At 38.0% G+C, this 25,985-nt stretch overlaps 1 protein-coding gene across 2 annotated transcripts; it reads left to right on the forward strand.

The window, feature by feature from the left end:
- The first annotated feature begins 682 nt into the window (after positions 1–682).
- Positions 683–25,223, forward strand: NAA50 (N-alpha-acetyltransferase 50, NatE catalytic subunit). 2 transcript variants are annotated; one of them, XM_060150591.1, is made up of 5 exons: positions 683–995; positions 19,666–19,802; positions 20,220–20,339; positions 20,777–20,843; positions 22,212–25,223. In XM_060150591.1, the coding sequence occupies exons 1-5, from the start codon at positions 988–990 to the stop codon at positions 22,387–22,389; spliced, it is 510 nt and encodes a 169-aa protein (XP_060006574.1). In that variant the 5' UTR covers positions 683–987; the 3' UTR covers positions 22,390–25,223. The 2 variants fall into 2 exon arrangements, with proteins under 2 accessions (XP_060006574.1, XP_060006575.1); XM_060150592.1 differs by having other exon boundaries at positions 19,669–19,802.
- Positions 25,224–25,985: the final 762 nt, after the last annotated feature.

A 25,985-nucleotide genomic window follows, 5' to 3' on the forward strand; every position in this document is an offset into this window, starting at 1 on the left:
AATTTTCTTGCGATTAGATTTTAGGACTGCAAGAACAAAACAAAAATGTCCGCAAAGATTATGTTGTAAACTGCAACGTAGAAGGCGTGGGTGGAACGGGCTAAAGTGCATTGCTAAGGAAGTGACGTTCACGCAGTGGTCTCGGGGCCGGAAATGGAGATAAAAGTTCCGCCCCCCTGGGGCCCGCCGGCAAAATCCCAGGCTTATGGGTTTGGGGCCATCACGTGATATCGAAACCGAAACGTGCTGGACGGAAGCCAAGTTATCCGGCCAATTGTTAAATACACCTATTTGTCTTAAAAGCACTAATTTACTTAAGTCTCCCACAGGCTTCTTTACATTTAGAGGAACCAGCTTTATAAAATCTTATTAGGAGACAGGAGCGTTTGAAGGTCATACTGGAGACTACCAGCTGGGAAGACCAGGGTCGGGGAAGACTGATCTTGTTGAAGTGGGAGAGGTGAGGGAGGGGTGGAAAAATCTGGCTTTTACCGCCAAGGCCTACCCGGCAAGCCCCACAAGTTGCGTCGTAAGATATGGGAGGAGGAAGATGACGCCGGAAGGCAGAGCCCAGTAGAAAGATGGAGGTCCTCAAGTGGAGGGGGAAGGGTACTCGGAGGCCTGCAGTGCGGCTGCGCGCCGGGCTGCCGACGCGCCGGCGCGCAGAGGGGGCGGGGTGAAAGGTCACAGCGCGGCGGCGGGTCGGGCTGGCGGCTGCGGTGGCGGAGGGCGGGAGGCGAGTGCCCCGTGTGCACGTGTGGAGAAGCGGCGGCACCAGCGCGGCGGCGGGAGGCACCCCCGCCCCCTCTGGAGACGCAGGGACGCGCTCGACTCTCGCGGCCTCCGTCACCCGCTCAGCTCCCTGCCCTAAGCGAGGAGGCCGGCTTGCGGGGTGGAGTGGCCCGAGCTGAGGGCGCGGAGAGCTCAGGGCGGCGACGACAACGGCGTTGATATCGGTGGTAACAACGGCCTCAGCAGGCGGGGAAGATGAAAGGGTGAGGAAGGGCAGCCGGGCAGGGCCCGACCGGCGGGGGAGAGGGGCTGCGAAGGAAGGGAGAGACTCCGGGCGAAGACCCGGCGGAGGGACGTTTCTGGGCTTCTCTGCTCATGGAGGGGGCGGAGGCTTGGCTCCGGCTGCTGGCGGGCGAGACCCGGGGAGCCTAGGGTTTGGGCCTGGAGGACGAGTGCGGGTTTAGTGCACACCAGCTGCTGAGTGGGGCAGCGGGGAAAAGCTGTCGTGAGGCGCCTGGGGCCTCCTGCCCGGGCGCGGACTGCGGAGCCACCCCCGGCCCGCCCCTCCGAGTGAAGCGGTTTGGGTGTCCTCTTCAGATCCCGGCTCGACACTGAGAACTGTGGTCTTTGACACCTTTCGGGCTTATTCACACTTGGAAGCCGTGCAGAACCTTCTGGAGGGAGCAGGAATTGGAATAAAGAGCACGGAAAGGAGTATTAAGAGCTAGTGACTCAACTGGATTTGGGTTGGGTCAGAGCGAGTGGAGGAGGGGGAGAGAGCGTGAGCACTGAAGACTTGGGGTGCCAAAATGTTTAAGGAAGTGTTGCTGATCAGTAGGTGGAGCTATTGCTCCAGCCGTTTACTGTTGCCCTTGTGCCGCGAGGGGGTCCTGGGTTCCTAGTGAAGCTTTCTTCAGGGGTTTGGCAAAGTGAATATTCTTTCACAGGTTCCCTCTTGGACAAAGTTAGGAATTATTTTGGTTCGACTATTTCCATTTGGATAAGATGTCATCCTACTATTAAATTGCATACTGTTAAAGTATTAATTACCTAACACTGTGTTTTAACATATTGACGGAGGGAGCCGTTTTGAAGCTTGCCTTTACCCTCCTTAAAGAACGAAATGGAATCTTAATCAGTGTTAAAAGCTTTCTGAGGTGCTGAGTGTTTTCTACGATAGCAAGTCAGTTAAAGAATTGTAACTGTTTTGAGTTAGCGAAGCCTTTCAGACTGTTAAGCAGCCCTTTTGAAGATGAAGTAGAAGTCTGTTCGAAGTAATCTCATACTGCCTAAAACAAGGGTCTGTATATTACTTCGGTGTGTATATGTGTTTGAGGTCGCAGAAGAGGTCCAAGAAAGTTTAATTTGAAGGTCTGTAGCGTGATTCCTTACTCTGATTTTGCTTTAAATATTGAGAATCCATTGTAATGTCGAATTGCGTGTTTTGTATCAAGTTTAGAAATCATGAAGAAATTTTCACAGTACCTGCATTAATTCACATCAAGTTCTAAAGAGTTCCAATCAGGATACTAATTGAGGGGGTATTTGAAGTACGTGCTGCACTTGAATCATGATCTAGGAAGTTTGGCTGTTTTGTATATGATCCAATATAACTTGGCGAGATTTATCTCTTTTTTCCTTGAGTATGGATGCTGTCTCTTAGTTGTTTTTGTGTTCTCATTGGCACTCAGTGCTTATTTGTCTTTGTTAAAGTAATAAAAATGAGGCTGAAGAGTTCTTGGTGTTGAGCTTGTGCACGGATTTATAAAGGAATGCCTCCAAGGAATTATTCTGGATGTTTAGATCCAAAATCTTTTGATCTAGCTCAGTCTGCCTAGGATGTAATGCTCTTCCTGATACTAACTTGGCAATAGAAGTAATCTACCTTCAGTTAACATACTTATGAGGCAATTATCTTTTTATTTAAAATGGTTATTTTATATGTAACAAACTGATGGAGGCCAATCTCCAGAAATGAGTAACTGGTCAAATTTAGAGGAAATTTATAGTTACTGAACCTGTACCTTATGCCAGCAACTATGCCTAAAATGTAGAGTCCTTAAGTCTAGTTCCTATCACCTCTTACTATTGGGAGCTTAAGATCATGTTCTTAATGGTAAACTTTTAAGATGATTTCAGAGGAACTTCTAAGGTGAACTAACTCCCAGGTAAGATGGGACTGTAAAATTTTTTTCATTTGTTAGTCTTGCCCTTAAGGCACTGAACAAATGAAGACAGTGGATATTATTTAAAAGATTTTAAGGTTCTTGAGTTCAAAGATTTGTTATCACCGTGTACAATGCAGTCAGTGTTATAGTCCTGACTCTTGGTTTATGAAGGCCTGTGAAAATGAAACAGTGGTCCTGATTATGTGGTTTTTGTACGAAATTTTATTTGCTAAGTGTTTTATTGTATATGGAGCTAATTCAACTGTAAGTTGAATACAAATATCTAAAATTGAAAACATGCAGAACTCCTCACTCTGAATCAGTCTACTGTTTCAATATTTTACATCGTTGCCTATATTGTCTATCGTTTTGAAACCTTTAAAACTTAACTATTTTACCTGGCTTTTTCTTCATATTTTTACTTAGTTTTTTATTAGTAGCAGTAGGACATTCCATGGTATTGGCATGTATTTGCCTTTCCTCCATAGTAGATAAGCTTCCAGTTGTTAATTACTGCATGCATTTATATGCATGGTTTAGAAATTTGAAGTATATTATGAGGTGTTACTTGTACTGAGGTTGCTTGTTTTTATGAACCAGGGACGTTATAGGTTGAATTTGTGGATGGTAAGCTGATTATTTTTATCTGTTCCCCTGTAGGGAGGGTGATATTCAAGCAAGAAGGTACGCTATACACAGCCATGACTGAAATGAGATGGCAGTGTAATAGTCGATATAATAGAAAGTAAAACTGAGTCCATTTGCCCTTCAATTGTAGCAAAGAGGTGTAAATTCTAATAAAGATGTCTTTAACTAGATGTGAACAAAATAAAGATGACAGCAATAATATAGTATATAGAACAGTGTAGTTTCCTAATTGAAGTGTTAAAATATAAGATTCTGCAAGTAGAAATGAGTCTATGTTGAAGAACTCAGAAAATAATTGGTACCTCTGACAGTTTATGGACTGGAAAAGGGCACAAATAACTTTACTGAGGTGCTAGAGACATTCTGTATCTTTACCTTGGGTATTGGTTGCAGAGGTGTATACATATGTATAAAACCATTGAGCTGTAACAAGATTTGTGCTCTTTACTGAGTGTATCTTATATGTCAATAAAAGTTTTTTTTTAAAGGTTTTATTGCTGTTTTTGTCAGGGAAAAAAAAACAAAAAAAGAAAGCCAGTAAGGCCGAAGTATGTAGAATTCAGGAACTTTTGTAAAACTGCAATTCATACTCCTTGCTTCTGTGAAGCCAATGATTTGTAGGATGTTGATTAAGTTACTGGATTTTAACAAATACTTTGTAATGTTCCCTTGCTTTGTTCAGATGAATTCATATAAAATATAATCTGTCTGTACCATAATTTTAAAAAATCAATATCCTAACTAATATAAAGGAGAATAAAAGGAAAGTAAACTGCAGTAAGATATCTATTTCAATATGCAGATGAGCAGGTACAACACCACCATAAATCATAAGACCAGGTGTTTGCATCTATCTGTAAATATAATCAACTATATAATTTAAAAAGTATATCTGCTACCAGTACAGATGTGTGCATTGGTGAGTAATGCTGTGTTGCCATCAGTGTTGTGATTTCTTCCCCAAATTGTGGACAACTGTTGGTAAAGTTCTGAACAAAACGCACAATAATCAAGAACTGTGGGTTGGGAAAGATTTTTAAAAGGCACTCATAAAGCATTATCTTTCAAAGCCAGTGCTTTTGCCAGACCAAACTAATATCTATATTAAATTTCACTTTGCTAAATCCTCTCTTTTGGTCTGTAGAAATTCTTTTGACTCCTGATTTTCTCTTCTAGGTATTAGCTATGGCTTCCAGCTTTGTGCCATCTGGAAAGATACACCTTCTTAATTATTTAAATGGCTGTCCTTTTTTCTTGTTTTAAAAGTGCAGCCTACAGAAACCGTTAGAATACCAGTACTAATCAATAGAAACGTCCTTCGCGTCATAGAAATGAGAATTGTATGATTATAGTTTAATTACTTACAAAATTGTATAATTGTGCTATCACAGAACACTCCTTTCTCTTGAGCTGTTCTCTTCCATCATGTGCTGTTTACATTCATTCAGTGCCTGACTTATTAGCAGAATGTTAGTCCTGTCTTGTCCAATACAGTAGTGACTAGCTATGTTTGGCTGGGGAGCAGTTGAAATGTGTCTTGTGTTACTGAGGAGCTGAATTAAAATGTCAGTTGTTGGACAATTTTTATGTGTGTTTCGAACAACTTGGATGTGTGAATCCACTGTAAATTTTATGAAATATAAGTACAGATAAAACATTTCCAAGGAAAATTACCATCTGAATTGAGACGTGCTGTAAGTGTAATGTGCACTGGATTTAAAGACTTAGTATGAAAAAAAGATTTTTTTAAAAGGTCATTAATTTTATTTTGATTACATGTTGCAATGATTTCAGCTGTTTCTTTATGCCTTGTTAATGTAGATATTAGGGGAAAAAAGTTTTTTTTAACAGGGATTTGAACCCTGGACCTAGAAATTTTTAAATTACATATGTGACTCAAATTATATTTCTGTTGGACTGTGCTGTGCTAGACCCTGAAAAAAACAAATTTGTCTAAAACATGATCTCTTCCCTTAGGATCTAGTTCCTGGATGGTAAATGTTTCAAATGTGGGACAACACATAGTGTGTGGCTGTTTATACCTCTGTGGTAACCACTCCTGGTTTTCAATTAAGATATTATAATCCAGTAGTATCCTCTGGGTAAATGAAGGGGTAATTGGAAGTATGTATTTGCCTTGCCTGAGCTAGTACAACCTGTATTCTACCTCTGTCATTGCTGAAGCTGTTCTTAAGGGAAAACCTTGTTTCCCAAGTTCAGACTTCTCTCAGTCTTCAGTAGAGCAGAATGCTTGCTTGTATAACTACTGGACACACATCCTTAATTATTTCTTTTGGATAATTCACTAGAGGAGAATTTTTTGGATCAGAAAGTACTGCCATTTTTAAAGCTCCGATATTTGTTGCCAACTGACCTCCAGAAAGATAGTAACACTTTATACTGCCAGCAGTGTATGAGAGTGCCCTTCTCTTCTTCAAGGGCTAGTGGAGAAAGGGAGGAGCACTTGCAGAAACTTAAAGGAAAATGGAGGAAGACATTGTGGCTGCCATTTCAGTAATGGGTGATGTAAATTATCTTTGTCTGCGATGAGTGGCATACATTGAGCATTTCTAAAATGATAGAAATAACTAATAGTGTCTTGACAAGTTGGTTTGGAGGACATATACACATATACCCTTAATTCTAATTTTACTTTGCTGATTAGGTGATAAATGGCCTTTCTTTCTTCCTTTCCTGTTGATTACTTGGTGGAGTTGGACATTTCCCACTTTTACTGGCCATTTGTATGCATTTTAAATATTTCTTATTTCTCCTTCCAGAAAACTAAGATATATTTAAGGAAATATTTGGATGCCTCCCACCCCCCAGAATGTAGTTTGTTATTTGTAGCATAATTTAGCTTCAAAAAGGAGACTTACTATAATGCAGAAGGCATTTGAACTAAAAGCAACCACATTTTATAGTTCAGTGTGCCACCAATAATAGTTAGCAATAGTAGGGACACTGACTAATAAGTTTCTTGGCTTCTGGGCCCTCATTTCTTTGTCTCTTTTGCAGCTTGTGGGATCTTTAGTTCCCCAACCAGGGATTGAACCCAGGCCCCGGCAGTGAAATCACTGAGTCCTAACCACTGGACCACCAGGAATTCCCTCATTTCTTTGTCTTTAAAGAGAACAGCTTGAACCTGAATAGGAAAGGCTGAAGGTTTGAGTTCTTGTGCCAGTTCTAATCTGTTGATAGTATCTTATCAGTATTATATTTAGTCTGTTGGTAGCTTTGATGAGTTCTCAGACTGTGGGGAAAACAAGTGATGTCATTGATTATTAATGGCACGTGTGTCGCACGTTTGCCATTCCTGGTCTCTGTCAGCTCTAGCTTTCTATGATAGCAAGAAACAAAACTTTGGAATCATATTTGAATTGTTCTCTTTTAAGCTGAACTCTTCATTTTGCTCTTGTGTCTGCTTTTTGGGACCTGCTCTCCCATCCCTTCCCCATGCCACTATTACCTTTTACAGAGGAGGCACTGTTAAGGCAATGTGCCAGTTAGTAGTCTCATTTAATCCTCACAGTAGCTCTAAGATAGTATCCATAGTCTACTAATGTATCTGTAAATATAGTATAAAACAAATATAGAGGTGGGCCAAGAAGGGAAGAAAGCTTGTTGGGTGGTGGGGTTTTTGAGTAGTTTTATATGGCCAGAAAACAATGGGGGGGTTTTGGGGAGTAGGCTAGGCCAGTGGCCACAGCTAGGCGATGAAGGACTACTTGAATTTTATTTGGTAGATTATGCGCAATTTTTTTGAAAGATTTTATGCAGAGAAGTAAAGTGGTCAGATTTGTGTTTTAGAAGGATTATTCTGACTGCATTGTGATGGCTTTGTCTCCTTGGCTCTAGTCTTATTCCCCTTTATTAGGCTATTAAAATATGTGTTGAAATGAGGGGTTGAAATGATGGCCTGAACCATGCTGCTAAGAGAAAGGGTATAGGAACAGGTTATAAAGTTAGTTGGGAGGCAGAATTATCAGGGATTAAAATGGGATGTTAGAGTGCATCTGAAGCTCAGTGTCTGTATTGGATGAATGATGGAGCTGTTCGGAAAGGTAGAGAACAGATTTCCTATGGAGAACGATAAGTTCAGTTTTTGATGTGTTGAATTTGTGATTCCTGTAGAGATAGCCAGTAAGCCGTTGGAAATATGTGCTTGAATTCAGAGTTTTGTAAGTAAAAACATAAGTGTTTAGGTAGTAGTAGGGAAAGAGCCATAGCTGGGAAGGGGCTCTCCTAATTGAACATATAGATAACGATGGAAAAATTTTTCAAAGGATAATTTTACTCTTTTTTAGGTTATAACCTTGAGTATATTGTGTCTCTGTGTGTGTTTAGCATTTCTGGTACCCAACCAAATAATTACTGAGATTTTTACACACCTGATACTTGCAGTCACACAGCTTGGAGGACTGATTCACCCACCACTGCTTTTTTGATAACCTGCTAAACCTCTAGAACAGTGACTCTCAACCAGCGGTACACCTCCCACCCCACTCTGGACATCTGATAATGTCTGGAGACATTTTTAGTTGTCACAGTGGGATGGGATGGTTACTGACATCTAGTGGGTAAGGCTAGCAATGCTGCTAAACATCCCAGGGTGCTCTGGGAAAGCCCTCACAACAAAATTATCAAGCCCTAAATATCAGTAGTACCAAGATTGAGAAACTGCTCTAAAATCTAGATGAGATGAAAGAGAGCTCATCGGTTTTACTAAGGTCCTAGAGATTCTTAGATTTACTAAAAGTAATTTAGCAATCCTTGAAATAGTTGAGGTTCTGCCCTAAGTCTTGTAGTTCAGTAGAAGAGGTAAGGTTCGAAAACAGATGCTTATAGCAGTGCAGAAGTTCTGTGCCTTGGAAGAGTACAACTGTAATATAGTTCAAATGAGGTGGAAATCTCAGCAGGATGACAGGTTAAGGCCTCATGAGCAGTTAGTATTTAAGCTGTGCTTTGATAAATGCTGAGAGGGCTTACTTTTAGGTTGAAGGAATTTATACTTTAGAGGAATCACTCTTTCATGTAATTTACTTGAAGGCAAGAGTTTAGAACCAGATTACTGCTAGCTAAGAAAAAATTATCTCTAAGCCCCTTGAAATTTTTAATCAAAGGACCATGGGCATACTTTGATCCTTGCCAGAAGACTTAAATTTTATGCAAAAGTCCTTTATCAGTACACCTTAGATAAATGTTGGGTATTTCTCTCTCTCTCTTAACCTTGAGAAGTAAAGATGACTCCTTTGAGGGAAGTCATATGGTGTGGCTAATCTTGCACTATAATGGAATTCATAGACATAAGCCTGATTCTGGCTTTATTGATAATTGACTGTATAACTACAGGCACATCTGTCTCTGGGCTTCAGTTCCATCATCTGCAAAATGAAGGGAAAGAGAGCCAGTGGTTCTAAGGTCCCTTCCAGATCAAACACTCTTCATAAGAAGTGACCAGACAGTTAAAATTTTGTGCCAGGGTGCACTTAAATACCCATCTAAAGTATAAAGACTTTAAGCTTTCTCTATACATCATTTCCTCTTTTTGCTATGTAACTTTAGCAGTCAGACTTTGCCCAAGAAAGACCCACTTTTATGTAGTCGTATCTCCATCTTGTGGCCTTTCAGAATATTGCCACTAAATTTTGTTTTTGTAATTATGGCCATAATTGACATTACCCTTAAAAGCTAGAAACATTTGAGTGCTTATTATCTGATGTTGCTGTACTAAATACTTTTCCCATGATAAATACCACTTGTTTTTTAAGCCAAGGGTAAAGGTTTCCTACTACCATATTCTAAGTGCAAAGATTATTTGAGATTTGACTGAGTAACAGGCTAATCTTGTGGTGCTGCTCTCTAAAAGTAGGAGGCAAGTAGCTGTGTTTTCCAGATCTAAGGGCCTGGTTCACATTTCTGTGGATGCTTGTGCTGTATGAATCTGTCCGCCCCTCCTTAGATCTTAGTCTCAAAACTTTGGTATGAAGATGCGTTAGAGTTTGTTATGGATTTGAAAAACAAGAAAAAATAACATGTCACATGAATTTACTTGAGCTAAGAGAATAATTTAGTTACTTTAATAACTACTGTCTTCAGTTTTTTACTTAGAGTTTGTGAACTCTAGTGCCAACAGGAACCCAGGACCTGGGACCAAGCAGATAAGGTAAATGAATAAAACAAGAAACGTAGGCTTTATGTAAAATCTTCTGATTTAAGTATTAGCAACCAAGTTAATTTGGAAAAACAAAAAATTGTTGAGTCAAGTAGATGTGGCCACATGGCTGATTTGACTTCTAGGCTAGGAATTTGGGGCTTATCTACAGAACAGAGGTCTTGAACCAATAAATTAAAAATAGTCTATATTGTTAAATTATATTGAAATCTTACCTGAAGTAAGCAGTCAGTGTAGTGATTTTAAAAACCCAGCTTTCAGAGTTAGACTGATTTGAGTTTGGGTCACAGTTCCTCAATACCAGTTATGTCACATACATTAAAGCTATAGTGTGACATACTGTACTGCTTGCATAAGGGAAATGATTAACATTTTATGGGGAAATGATTAGCATTTTATGGAAACCCACTCTGATCATATCGTGTATTTTTTTTGCAGTGGTCTATTCCACTTCCCTGTGCCTGTCTTTAGTCTCTATTTCCCTTACCAGACTCCTTGGATTTAGAAATTTACACACATGCAGTAGGAAGTTTCTTGATTAAAGTGGGTGTTTAGTTTGTATGGTTAAAAGAACAAGCTTTATTACAGAAGTAAAGATTCCAAGGTAGGATGTGGGAATTTGAGTTTTTAACCGGCAGAATGATTCTGGTGTATAGCCAGGTTTGGAACCCAGTCTTGGATTTTACGACACTGCTTCTCCAGATTTATCCCTACTCTCTTGAACATTGTTTCTCAGACATCTTTATGGGCTCCTACTCTTTTACTTCTGAAATGTCACTTCACACCACTAGAATAACTATAAACAGAAAGGCAGTAAAAAGCATTGGTGAGGATGTGGAGAAACTGGAACCCTAAAACATAGCTAATGGGAATGTAAATGGTCTGGCCACTTAGGGAAACAGTTTAGCAACATATTAGTTTTCCCTTACTACTGTAACAAATTACTACAAATTTAGTGGCTTAAACAACACAAATGTATCATCTTTGTTCTTCTTTTTTTTTTTTTTTGGTGGTCCACGGGCCTCTCACTGCTGTGGCCTCTCCGGTTGCGGAGCGCAGGCTCCGGACGCGCAGGCTCAGCAGCCATGGCTCACGGGCCCAGCCGCTCCGCGGCATGCGGGATCCTCCCGGACCGGGGCACGAACCCGTGTCCCCTACATCGGCAGACGGACTCTCAACCACTGCGCCACCAGGGAAGCCCCATCTTTGTTCTTGAGACCGAAAGTCTGAAAGGGGTTTCACTCTGTTAAAATCAAGATGATGGTAGGTATAGTTGACTCCTGTCTACCTGGAATTTTAGCATGTGACCTTATTTAGAAATAGGATCTTTGCAAATGTAATTAAGATGAGGTCATACTCAATTGGGGTGGGCCCTAAATGACTAATGTCCTTATTAAGAAGAGAGCATACATACACACAGAAGACCATGTGAAGATAGAGGCAGACATTAGAGTTATGCTGCCACAAGCCAAGAAACACCTGAGGCCACCAGAAGCTGGCAAAGGGCAAGGAAAGATTCTGCTCCAGAGCCTAGAGGGCATGGCCCTGCTGACATTCTGATTTTGGACTTCCAGCCTCCAGTACTTCGAGAGAATACAGTTCTGTTGTTTTAAGCCACTGAGTTTGTGGTAATTTGTTAAGGCAGCTCTGGGAAACTGATACAACAGGACCTGTGTTTCTTCTAGAGGCTCAAGATGATGTAACGTTTCCTTGCCTTTTCAGCTTCTAAGACCACTTGCATTCCTTGGTTCATGAGCCTTCATCTTCACAGCCAGCAGCATAGCATCTTTAAGTCTCTCGTGTCTCTGCTCTTAATTATATCTTCTCTGACTCCTAAGGACCTGTGTGATTACAAGGGGCCCACCCAGATAATCCTGGTTAATTTTCCCATCTCAGGATCTTACATCTGCAAAGTCCTTTTTTCATGTAAAATAACATATTAAAGGTTCCTGAGATTAGAACATGGACAGCCTCCAGGGGCCATTATTCTGCCTACCAGAGGCAGTTTCTTTAAAAAGTAAAACATGTACCCCAGTGTTCATTGCAGCACTATTTATAATAGCCAGGACATGGAAACAACTGAAATGTCCAATGACAGATGAATGGAAAAGAAGATGTGGTACATATATACAATGGAATATTACTCAGCCATAAAAAGGAATGAAATTGGGTCATTTGTAGAGATGTGGATGGACCTAGAGTCTGTCATACAGAGTGAAGTAAGCCAGAAAAAGAAAAATATCATGTATTAACACATATATGTGGAATCTAGAAAAATGGTGCAGATGAACCTATTTACAGGGCAGGAATAGAGACGTAGACATAGAGGACGGACATGTGGACACGGGGCAGGGGAGAGGAGGGTGGGATGAATTGGGAGATAAGGATGGACATATATACACTACCATGCATAAAATAGATAGCTAGTGGGAACATGCTATAAAGCATAGGAAGCTCAGCTCAGTGCTCTGTTGACGACCTAGATGGGTGGGGTGGGAGGGAGGTCCAAGAGGGCGGGGATATAGGTATACATATAGCTGATTTACTTCATTGTACAGTAGAAACGAACACAACATTGTAAAGCAGTTAAACTCCAATTAAAAAAAAAAAGTGAAACATATTTGCCATACGACCCAGCAGTCCCACTTCTAGGTATCTACCAGAAAAAAACTAAAGCCTATGTCTGCACACATACTTGTATGCAGTAATCATAGCAGCATTGTTTATAAAAGCCAGGAAGTAAATACAGTTAAAATGCCCATCAAGTGGTAAATGGATAAACAAAATGTGGTATATTCATACAGTGGAGTACTGTTCCACTACTGACACAAATTGCAATACGGATGAACCTCAAAAACATTATGTTGTGTGAAGGAAGTCTAGTCCAAAAGATCACATTTATTGTATGAAATGTTCAGAAATGGCAAGTCTTTAGAAAGAAGGTAGATTTAGTGGTTGGCTTGGAGTAGGTAAGTGGATCTATCTCAGCTGTGCACAAGGGATTTTGGGGGTGTGATGTGACTACTCTAAAGCTGAATTGAGGTGATGATTTCACAACCCTATAAATAGTTTAAAACCATTGAATTGTACACTTAAAATAGGTGAATTTTATAGTATGTAAATTATACCTCAAGAGGGCTGTTTAAGAGAAAAATAAATGAGAGGGTTGTAAGGGGATGAGGCTCATACACCTAAATGTAATAAAACTTCTAGAAGAAAACAAAAATCTAAATGTTAGTGGCCTTGGGTTAGGCAAAGATTTGTTAGATATTACCCTGAAAAGCATGATCCACAAAAGAAATTCATCAAAATGTATAACTTCTGCTGTGTGAAAAACACTGTTAAGAAAATGAAAAAAGCCACAGACTGGGAGAAATCCTCTGCAACATACATAACTCGCAAAGGACATGTATTCACAGTAACTTAAATCTCAATTGGAACCCAGGATTTTTTTAAGAGCAAAAGATTTCAACAGCACCTTTACCAACGAAGATAATATGGGTAGCAAAGAAGTACATGAAAAGATGTTCACCATTATTTAGGGATATGCAAATTAGAACTGCAGTGAAATGTCAGTACACACCTATTAGAATGGCATAAATTTTAAAAGTTGATGGTGCCAAACACTGGTTTCGATGCAGAACACCTGAAACTCTTGTACACTTAACTAATGATCCAGTATCCCCTCTCCTATGTATGTATTCAAGGGAAAGAAAAACTTATGTTCACACAAGAACCTGTACATAAATTGTTTGTGGCAGCTTTATTCATAATCTCCAAAAACTGGAAACACCCAAAGGCCCTTCAACAAAAGTATAAACCATGGTACATCCATACAATGGAGTACTACTCAGCAATAGCAAGGAATGAAGTTGATACAGTAGGGTGGTGAATCTCAAAGGCATTGTGCTGAATGAAAGAAGCCAAGAAAATGGGAATGTATTGTGTGATTCCATTTATGTGGTATTCTTGAAAAGGCAAAACTATGGGAAACAGAAAACATTAATGGTTCTGTGGGAGTGGTGGTAGAGCTGAACTACAAAGGGTCATATGGGAGACTTTTGGGGTGATAGAACCATTGTGTTTCTTGATAATTGTGGTAGTTAGGTGACTATATGTATTTGTCAAAACTCAGAACTATATGTCTGAAGTTAATTTAATTTTATATAGGGAATTCCTTGGCGGTCCAGTGGTTAGGACTTGGTGCTTTCACTGCTGTGGGCCTGGGTTCGATCCCTGGTTGGGGAACTAAGATCCCACAAGCCATGCAGCAAAAAAAAAAAAAAAGGAATTTAAAAAAAGGTTTATGTGAACTTTTAAAAGTTTTTTTTTGTTTTCTTCTAGCTAAGAAATTTTTTTTTCCCTGAAAAAGTAAATTGACCCCCCAAAACGGCTGGAAAATAAAGGAGCAACTAATAGTTGATACAAATTAGAAAATTGCAAGCTGGTGGACTTGAATACACTATGACAATAATTATATTAAATCTGAACAGACTAAATACTCTGATTACCAAATTAAAGGAACAAGACTCTTATGCATTTGCTGTTTATAAAAAGACACTTTAAATATAGGGCCACAGAAGTTCAAAGTAAAGGGTGGTAGAAGATATACCATGCAACATTGATTAGAAGAAAACAGTGTGTCTATATTTATGATAAACAAAGTAGACTTTAAGGCAAGGAATATTACAGCGAAGAGGGACATTTCAAAATGATAACAGGATCAATTCATCAACTCATAACAGTCCCAAATATTTATGCTGTTAATAACATAACTTGAAAATACAGAAGCAAGCATTGACAGAACTGAAGAGCAAGAAGAACACTTCCAAACTTTCTTTGAGGCCAAGAAACCTTATTGATAAGAAAACCTATCAAGAATATTATAAGGGGAAAAAAGAGTGTGTCAGAGTAAGACTTCCTGACATACCATTTGAACAGACCTAAAGGAGGTGAGAGAGTAAACTTGCAGCCAAGAATGGAAAGGCCACCAACTTAGATAGGGAAAGCTTCAGGTGAAGCACATTTTGTGGGGAAGATCAGATAGCTAGTGTTGGATATGTTTAATTTGAGCTGTCTGCTAGAGATGCTTTGGCATTTAGGAGTGATTTCTAGGCTAGAGACAGAAATTTGGGAGTTGGCAGCATTAAATCCATAGGACTATATATAGATTAAGGTCACCGAGAGAATGTAGAGAAGACAATGAAGTACCATCTTGATGTGCAAGGCCCTCCTCTCCAGCCCCGGCTTCCACATGTACACAAAGCATACTTTGTTTTACTATAGCAAACTGCCTGTGGTTTGGGGAATACATGAATGTAAACTCCTTTGCATTCCAGGTGTTAGCACATAGGTGTTGAAATATGTATTGAAATAGAACTGATTTATGCTTTGAGTAGGCAACTATTATGTTCATAAGAACTATAGAAAATTTAAGATTCATGATGGAGTTCTTAAAATCTCTATTATTTTCTAATCAAGTTCTTTTAACTTCTAAAAGCTTTTGGTTGTTTACAGTCAAATGATGTTCTAATTTACTTGATATTCCTACATAACTATGTTTATGCCTTTGGTACTACATGTTCTTTACTGAATTATATTTACAAGTTGATGATATTACTCTGATATATTTAGAATATCCACATCTTAGAATAATTTGGAGCTAAGTGATCAGGATTACAGAAAAGTTCCATTTCAGTCAGACATATCATGTTCAGGAGAGTTAAACTGTATCTGAAGGTGAATTTTGCTGACAAAGTTATATTTAATAGACATTTAATAATTCTGTTTCTAGTATATGCTGACAGTCTGGTAATAATAAAAGTTGATTATAAACAGCAAGGTCCTACTGTATAGCACAGGGAACTATATGCAGTCTCCTGGGATAAACCATAATGGAAAAGAATATTAAACAAAGAATGTATATATGTATAAAACTGAGTCACTTTGCTGTACAGCAGAGATTGGCACAATATTGTAAATCAACTATACTTCAATTTAAAAAAATCAAACTTGATTAATTTCTTTCTTAAACAGCTACCGAACAATACAGTATTCCAATTCTGTTTTAAAACTTGTCAGTATATATGTGCATAGAAGAATATTAGAAGACTATATGTCTAACTCATTTCTATGGTGTTGGGTTTGTTTGTTTTTTTAATCAAGACACACTTTTTTTTTAAATTAGGCATGGTAAGATTAAGCTTCTTATTCTCTAATGATTCAATATTGTATTCTGTATTTAGTCTTGATCTGCCCACCCTAATAGAAATTTTTTTAGTAGTTACCTTTTATTAGTTTCAGTCTACCACACTGCACCATGACCACCTTTTCCTTCTGTATGAAGTCATGAAATACCTGGTTATTATCCTTTTAAAACTTATACTTGAAGCATGGTAATTACCTAGAAGTTATTCTTAAACTCTTAAAAACTCAAGTTCTTTCACTTATTATCTAGAATCTTAACTTCCTAGATTCTGAAGTTTTCCTTTATTGTTTTTTACTATTAGATTTCATAATGTAATTTTTCAATCACTATTAAAATACAGAGACTGGCTTTTAAGTGCAGTGGAGTAATTTTTTTTTTTTTTTTTTTCCCCTGTGTGGCATGCGGGATCTTAGTTCCCCAACCAGGGATCGATCCCGAGCCCCCTGCAGTGGAAGTAAGGAGTCCTAACCACTGGACCGCCAGGGAATTCCCCTGGATTAATTTTTAAATGGTGTGTTCTAAATATAATCAATATAATAAGCTATCTTATATTTAAAATAAATTACTGCACCCAATCTGTGGTACGATATTAAAGAGTAGCATTAGGCTGAGTGAAATAAGCCAGATAAAGACAAATACCGCATAGTATTACTTTATTACTTGTATGTGGAATCTTAAAAAAAAAAAAAAAAGGCAAGCTCATAGAAACAGAGAGTAGAAAAGTAGTTTCCAGGTGGGGAAGATAGGGAAAGGTTGGTTAAAGTGTACAGACTTTCAGCTATAAGGTGAATAAGTTCGGAGAATCTAAAGTATAACATATTTGATAACACCGTATCGTATAATTTAAATTTGCTAAGAGAGTAGAACTTAAATGTTCTCACCAAAAAAAAAAAAAAAAAGGTAGGTGATGGATGTATTAATTAAGTGGGAGGAATCCTTTTTTTAAAAAAAAAAAAAAGAAGAGACTGTGCAGGTAAGATGTGATTCCTGTATTTTAAGGTGAAATGTCATTTAGCTCAGCCTTAAAGAAGAGAAAGCCAGGGTGTGCTTTAATGAAAAGGGAAGTTTTTCTGTGAATGAGACGTAACCTAGTAAAGAAGACATGACTCAGTACTTCCCTGGTGGCACAGTGGTTGAGAATCTGCCTGCCAATGCAGGGGACATGGGTTCGATCCCTGGTCCAGGAAGATCCCACATGCCATGGAGTAACTAAGCCCATGCGCCGCAACTACTAAGCCCACGTGCCACCACTACAGAAGCCCTCGCGCCTAGAGCCTGTGCACCGCAACAAGAGAAGCCACTGCAATGAGAAGCCCGCACACTGCGAAGCCTGTGCACGGCAACAAAGAGTAGCCCCCGCTCGTGGCAACTAGAGAAAGCCCACACGCAGCAACGAAGACCCAATGCAGCCAAAGATAAATACAAATTAAATAAATTTTAAAAAAGAGACATGAGTCATGAAGGGAATTCATTTTAGTCAAATACTTGGGAAGAAGGCCATATTTACTTCATATTTACTCATGTGGCTAGAAATTGAAAGAGAATATAACAGATCTATATATTTTTTACTAAGATGCCTGCATCTTAAAATTTTGTGTGGCTGCTAAGAAACTCAGTGCGCTTACATTTTAAGAAGACATGCAAGATATACAAGGGTGGTTGGTCACAATAGTGAATAATGAAAAACAGTAGCATACAAATGAAATAATTGAGGCAGGAAGGCTAAAGTTCCAAATGAGTATAATGGTCTGTAATCAGGTTTTTTTGTTCTTTAAGAACTGTAATACATTCTGGTCGTTTCTGATTATCTTATTAACATTTCAGAGAATATTGTTATAAAAGTTATCCACAAACCACACATTGTTTGAATGTGCTTTTAAACATTTTTCTGTATGTTAACAAAAGTTGGAGATACATTTATATATATTCCCAGGAAACTATATCAATGTCTTTCTAATATAAATGTATCATGCTTTATTTAATTAACCAGTCCCCTAATGGTGGACACTCAGATTTTTTTCTTTTCCTTTTTTTTTTTTAACCATTATAAAAGTGTGATGATTAGCTTTCTTGTTTAGTCGTTTCTGTAACAGAGAGCTTTCAAAACCTCTGTGCATATGATGTAAATGGTTAATTAGGGTGCATTGTTTGCATTTTCCTGCTATTGACTAATGCAGTTGTGATGTGGAACTAGCACCTAGTGTAGGACATACGTCATTTTCTAGCTGCTTGGTTGGCATCAGATTGTTTTGTTTATTTTTGAACTCATTTTTAGTTTGATTTGACAATTTTTTTTATAAGATACTATTTTTTAAATTTATATTTTGGCTGCGTTGGGTCTTCGTTGCTGTGCTCAGGTTTTCTCTAGTTGCGGCTAGCGGAGACTTCTGTTCATTGCAATGTGCGGGCTTCTCATTGTGGTGGCTTCTCTTGTTGTGGAGCACAGGTTCTAGGCACGCGGGCTTCAGTAGCTGTGGCGCGTCGGCTCAGTAGTTGTGGCTCGCGGGCTCTAGAGCGCAGGCTCAATAGTTGTGGCACCTGGTGGGATCTTCCCGGACCAGGGATTGAACCTGTGTCCCCTGCATTGTCAGGTGGATGACATTGTTTTCTTTAAATGTTTTTATGACCCACTGTTAAGATTTTTTTTTAATTTTTAAAAATTCTTTATTTTATATTGGAGTATAGTTGATTAACAATGTTGTGTTAGTTTCAGGTGTGTTAAGGTTTTTAAGAAGGCAAATAGTGTATATAAGCAACCTCTACAAATGATAGTGCTGGTGATAATAGGAAGAAAAATTGTGTAGATGCTATTCAGGTTTGTCTTGTCACTATTGATCAACCTTTAGCATGTGGTGGTGAGATTGATTTGAGCGCTTAAAAATTTGTTGACAGCTCTGTAGGCAAATCAGCTTTATTGCCATGAGTCTGAAACTTTTTAGTGGTTATCCCTTTTCCCATGGAGCCGATTGTTTTAGTTAAGTATGGTTACTTAGCGATGCTACTGTTGTGTTCTTGATAAGTAGTTTTCAAGCTGGGGTTTGTTTTGTTTGTTTGGTTGGTTTTGTTTTGTTTCTGAAATGTAGATTCCCATGTTCCATTTCCAGAGACTGCTTCTGAAGGGGGTGGGGGTGGGACGTCCAGGAATCTGGATTTGGTCGCCACCCTCTGTGACTCTGGTGTATGTGGTTCCTGTGTCCAGTGACCAGAATACACGTGATTCTTGCATATTTTAATTATTTTCTTAGAATAAATTCCTAGAGTGGGGATACTTTGACAAAGGAGGTGTACTTTTTAGGCTTCTTAGTACATATTTGTAGATTGTCTTCCAGAGATACTGTATCTATTTACATCCCTGCCAGCAGAGTATAAATATCTTACTTGCCACCCCTTTGCTGATTAGGTATCATCAGTCTTTTTGATCAGTAATAGATGTCTTTAAATTTTTCTGAAAATTTCAACATTATATGTAGATTATTATTCTGGCCTTCTTAGTAATTGTTGTTTACTGTATTTGTCTCTAAATGTATACAATTGTATGAAAGCTAGGAGTTGGAACCTGGATGGAATGACTGGCAAAATCTGCTTATTAGTGGTGATCTTCATAGGAGTGTAAGGTTACTGTGAAAGGGTTGGATTTATCAGTCATGTAAAAAAGACTTGGTACCCTTTTAATATGTCCATCTTAACAAATGAAGCTAATTATATTTTATTGAGTACATTTTGGTTTGTTCCAGTAGCCGGATCGAGCTGGGAGATGTGACACCACACAATATTAAGCAGTTGAAGAGATTAAACCAGGTGATCTTTCCAGTCAGCTACAATGACAAGTTCTATAAGGATGTGCTGGAGGTTGGCGAGCTAGCAAAACTTGGTATGATATGGTTTTTCTTCTTCCCTTCGTTTGTTTATTCATGTTCTTGACCTCTAGTTTTTAATATCAGGACAAAAAAAGAGTTAACTGATTTAATCTCCTTGTTTTACAAGTGAGGAAATGGGGGTGATCCAGGTTCTTAGAAAAATCAAGATAAAATAAAATACTTGAATTTCAAAAGGAAATGCTAAATATCTTTTCTTATTTTAGGCTGTGTCTGTGTTTTCACATATTTAAGAGGGGTCTTAAATTCTGAAGGTATAGGATATTTTTGAGGCTATTGATACTCAGAGTACCTGATAAAATTTAATTAATGCTAATAACAACAATTTAGTCGTTGTACAAGGGCAGGGAAAGATTCAGTAAAATGTGTTATTCTGTCTGCTAAACTTTGTATCTTTATATTTTCCGTGGCAGCCTATTTCAATGATATTGCAGTAGGTGCAGTATGCTGTAGGGTGGATCATTCACAGAATCAGAAGAGACTTTACATCATGACACTAGGATGTCTGGCACCATACCGAAGGCTAGGAATAGGTAAAATTATTTGTGGGTTTTGGTTTTGTTTTTTTCTTTAAAGAAGCATAAATACATTGGTACTGTTCCTGACCCCACTAAGGCAATATTTCTTCTAGGAATACTGGGAAAGGGTTACTGAATTATATAAAGTAAGGTGGAAAAGAACTGTTTTATATGTCAGTTGAACATAATTGAATTGAAAGCCCTATATATAAATAGATTTGTTACTAATACCCCTTTTGCTTTTTCTGTTTTCCTTCTTCCTGGAAGGGCTGTATATAAAGATTGCTTGTCTGCTAGCAGTTTTAAACACAGAAGGTAGTGTAGAGAGAAAAAAATTGTGGAAAATCAGGATGTCTGGTGTTTACCTCAAATTCTATTAGGACTCAGTAAGATGTTTAGTTTAAAGATTGATTTTTATGAGATTACTTATTTGCTGTTTGTCTTGTTAATAGGAACTAAAATGTTAAATCATGTCTTAAACATCTGTGAAAAAGATGGCACTTTTGACAACATCTATCTGTAAGTAAAGTCATATTTAATGATCTTATCTAAAGAATTTAATAAATTGGCAATAGAAATCTTTACTAGAAAATTTAAAATCTGGTCACTTATTGTCTTTGGGAAATACCATGGAAGTGGTAGTTATGAAGTTTGTTTTAATAATAGATAATGAACCTGTGATAAAACATTCTTGTTTTGCTTTATTACATTGGGGTGGGAGCTCCAAAGTCACATATGTGAAACCAAGATTAAAACTCAGATCTTCAGAATTTAAGAAATTAATACCATTAATATTACTTTTATCATGCCATCTGTTTGCACTCTGAGTTTTGTTCAAGGCTCTCAGTGACATGCTCATTAGTAGTAGAATTTAATCATCAAAATCAGAGAGTACCTAGCTGATTTATACTTGAATCTTAAGAGTAAGGCTAAGGTGGCAACTATGGATTCTTTTTCTTTTTTTTTTCATTGAAGTATAGTTGATTTACAATGCTGTGCCAATCTCTGCTGTACAGCAAAGTGACTTATACACATACATACGTTCTTTTTTAATATTCTTTTCCATTTTGGTTTATCCCAGGAGATTGAATATAGTTCCCTATGTGGATTCTTTATAATACAGATATTGAGATTATTCTCATTTTCACTTTGGCATTGGGAGAGATTAAATTATATAATGCTGTTTTGAGGAGTAATTGAGAAAGCACAAATTATTTTCAAAATCTAACATGTTTTTTATCAATCAGAAAGATATATTCAGGCATTTGAGACCCTAGGTTTTGTTTATTTTTTAATGTGTTACTATGGTCTTTGAATCATCCCTATAGTTATCTACGTACTTTTAGTTACAGAAACCTTTTCTCCTCTTGAAATAAAAAATGTTATGATACCTTAACCTTTGTTGATTTTAAGAATAAATGCTGTTCCTGCATCTCCTCATCTCAGCTAGCTGTCTTCCAAATGTTAGATTAAGAGTTAGGTTAGAGGGCTTCCCTGGTGGCGCAGCGGTTGAGAGTCCGCCTGCCGATGCAGGGGACACGGGTTCGTGCCCCGGTCTGGGAAGATCCCACATGCCGCAGAGCGGCTGGGCCCGTGAGCCATGACCACTGAGCCTGCGAGTCCGGAGCGTGTGCTCTGCAATGGGAAGGGCCACAACAGTGAGAGAGGTCCACGTACTGCAAAAAAAAAAAAAGAGTTACAAGTATAAATTTGTCATCAAAGTTTCTCTGAAATGAATACCTAATCTTTGTTGATAACTAGTAATTGTAAAGAGAGTCTAACAAATGTCTGCAGTATTCCAGCTCCAACCAATAGCTATTTGTGGAGGACACATAAAAGCTGATGGAATCTTAATTTTTTTTTTTCCGATACCCTCTTGTATCTCAGGCATGTCCAGATCAGCAATGAGTCTGCAATTGACTTCTACAGAAAGTTTGGCTTTGAGATTATTGAGACAAAGAAGAACTACTATAAGAGGATAGAGCCCGCTGATGCTCATGTGCTGCAGAAAAACCTCAAAGTCCCTTCTGGCCAGAACGCAGATGTGCAGAAGACAGACAACTGAACAAATTACAGATGAACTTTCTTGCACTTGCTTGTCGCCAAATAAAAGAGAGACCCATTGATCCCCCCCCCTTTCTTTTAAACCTTTCCCCCTTCCTCGTTCTTGTGTTTCCTCCTTTCAAAACTTCCTTCCCTTTCCTCTAAAAGTTTTAAACTTTTAAGGATTTATTAATCATGTTTGGATTGTTTTAGTTTTCTTATTTTTATGAGGTGGTTTGATTGTAGGAAGGAGAAGGTATAGATCTGTTTAGTTTCACAGTTAAGATATATGGTCCCGAAAACTTGAGTGTCAATTTCATTTTTTTTTTTTAATGTCCTGCTTTCACATTGAAGGGCAGAGCCTACAAAATATTGTATATTTCAAAGGACAAGAAGCAGCAGCAGCAATATCTTGTTCTCTAACTCATAGACAAGTTTAGTGTGTTTGTGGTACTTTGGGGTTTTCAAGATTTTGTGGGATACTAATCCCTATACATTGCCTTCACTCCACCTTTTGTCCTTCTGAGTATTATCTCAGGAGTTGGACCATTGTTATCCTTGTAAGAAATACTAAGTTTATTTTGTTCTGTTAAGCAGTTATTTCTTCCTTCCTCGCTGGTGGCTGACGGTGGCTGGGACAGTCTGAGTAAGTAGTATTATACTTTGGTCTCAGCATTTGAGTTAAACTGTTTTTTGCTAATGAGTGGGCTGGTTGTTAGCAGGTTTATTTTTCCTGCTGTTGATTGTTAGAAGTGGCATTAACTTTAGGAGTGTGGGCTGGTGAGATTAATTTTTTTTAATATCCCAGCTAGAGATAATGGCCTTTAACTGACCTAAAGAGGTTTGTTGTGATTTGCTTTTTTTTCTCCTGTCCTTTTTCTTCAGTAAATCCACAATAGTTAGTCAAACCTTAAAAATGGAGTTGATGTCCTTATAGGTCAATGCCCCTAAATAAACCTGAAGCAGGTGTTGTCTCTTGGACATATTAAAAAATACCTAAAAGGAAGCTTAGATGGACTTGTGGCACAATAAATGCATTTAATGTCAGCTAATGCAGACGGTTAGAAGTGTGGCCACTGAGCATTTGATTTTAGAGGAAGGAATATCTAGACAGTATTTTTGAGAATAACATAGCTGTGCTAATTGCTTATCTGTTGGAGAACATCCCAGATTTGCTTACATTCTGTGCCTGTGATATTGAGTTTAAGGATTTGGGGGTGGGGGAATTATTAAACATATTGCTTCTATTCTTGGAAAAAGTAGAAGTCTAGAAGTGTTAATAACGCAAATGTCACTGTGACCTCCTCTACTGACAGGACTGGTTTATGCCAGATCGTTTCCTGGCACATAGGGAGTGGCTTTGACGGGTCGATAACTTTTTGTAAGATAGAAGACATCTGAAATTTTCATGTTTTCCTCCATAATCCCATCTCCAATATTTAAAATTTTCTACATTGCCAATACTGGTGGCCCAAGAAATGTTTTCATTAGACTTTAAAACAATGCACAGAGCTTGAATTTTCTGTCATTTGACTTTAAAAGGAAGATTGATTCATAATATTTATCCTCTTATGTAAATTCTGGCATAAAAGTTTCATCTCTTCAAATATGTTGAATGACAAAATTATTTTACACAATGTTTATGCACATTTTATAATCTTAAGTTCTTATTTGAGAATGTAAAAATACAAGGTACAATAGACTTCAGCAGTCTTAGTTGAGTGCCAAGTATAATATAGAAAAGGAAGATAGTTGATAAATGAATTTATAGGGTTATAATCTTAAGATAGTAAAAATGTAGAAAGACCATGCTGGTTTCTTGGGTATCCGTTTCTTAAGCAGTCCAAATCTAAGCTTAGAAGAAAAGTTTAGCATTAAGCACCTTTACCTTCATGGATAAGCTTCAGCTTGCTCTTGCCAAGAGAAGAATGCTTGAGTTACAGAAGGCATAATTAGTTTGAAGATTCAGCCTTTTTGTAAACTTCGCATATCAGAATAGATTTTGATATATAAATGAGTTTTGTGAGATGACACTGCCTCTATTTCTATAACCATTTCACCTGGACTATCTAATCAGTCCTATGAATGTATCCCTGAATGTGGTTAATGAAAACCGAATAGCTGCCTCATGACAATTAAGTACATATTATTTATGGAGGAAAAAATATTAAATTTTGAATTGAGTGTGTAGGCTCCCTATCATTTTAGTGTTTCTTTTTCCACACTAGTCACTGACTTTAACCTAAATTGTAAGTGTTTGTAAAGGGTGAATTGTCCTACATCAAACTTACATGAAATAATTCCATCCACTTACGGAGGAGGAGGATGTAGAAGAGGTGGAAGCTGGGCACTAGTTCACGTGCCTATGAGTCAGTAAAGGCTGAAATAATGTCCCATGTTCAGTTGGTTATTTTGATAAAAATTATCGTTGAGGTAAATTCTATTAACTGGAAGATCACAGGATATATCCATCATATTTTTCAGGGTAGATAGTTTTTTTCTGTAGGGCAAATAGATAAACATTATATTGTATGGTAATTGCATTTAGGTTCTAACGAAAAGAATCTGCAGAGAAATCTATGCAATATATAATTTGTCCAGATTAGTTTTCATTTGGGGAAAGAAGTTCTGAAATATCCCCAAAGTGGCTTACTCATCAATTGAAAGTCCTCCAAAAATAGAACTATTGGGAAACCATGACATATGGGGTGGAAAAGAAAAGCTCCCTCAGTTTTTTGGAGGGAATAACTTTAAAAATACTTAAATAGCTGAGTTTATTTGGTGCAGTTAAGATTTAAACTTGTTGATTTTAACATTGCTGTTACATCTGAAATAAACTTACATGATGTTCTGGTAGTAATCTGTGATGTCTGGTAAATGTCAAAGAAATGTAAATGCATTGTGTTGAATTCTGAGATCAGCAACTATATATGTAGTCATTGTTTACTGTTGCCCATACTGGTTTATGTACTTTCACTTTTCTTTAAGACCTAACTTAAAACTAATTAAAATAGGCCAAGTGTAATCAAGGCCTCCTAATTCAGACCTTTTGGAACTTGCTAGAAACACTGCCTGGTATCTGCAGTTCAGTCCCAATGAGAGAAAAAATAAGATCTGAAGAGCTGTCTTACTGTTACTATATTTTGAACGCAATTGTTAAAAGCACCTGACACTTTAGGCTGTGAGCTAATTAGCAGTGTGCATTGACTAGAGAGAACATATATTCAGATTTTTTTCTTTCTGTTAACAGTGAGGAAGGAGTTTAGTTGAGTGAGTTGGGAATTGCTTTTTAAGTTTTTTCTGAGTACCAAACAAATATGAATTTAGAATTTTGTCTTTAACAAAATTAACTCAGTATCTTAGTCAAAAGTGTTAGAATTTTGCTTATTCCATTCAAGAAACAATGGGTGATCTTTGCCCGATGTGTCTTAATCATATCATCCCCAAATTTAACAGCTTAAAACAATGAACATGCATCATCACCCGGTTTCTGAGTGAGGAATCCAAGGGCAGCTTAGTTACGTGGTTCTGGCTTAGGTCTCATCAGGTTACAGGACTGTCAGCCGGGGCTGGAGAAGCCACTTCTGAGATGACTGACTCACTTGGTTGTTGGAGGGG

Source organism: Lagenorhynchus albirostris, chromosome 5, assembly GCF_949774975.1.
Source record: "Lagenorhynchus albirostris chromosome 5, mLagAlb1.1, whole genome shotgun sequence".
NCBI lineage: Eukaryota > Metazoa > Chordata > Mammalia > Artiodactyla > Delphinidae > Lagenorhynchus > Lagenorhynchus albirostris.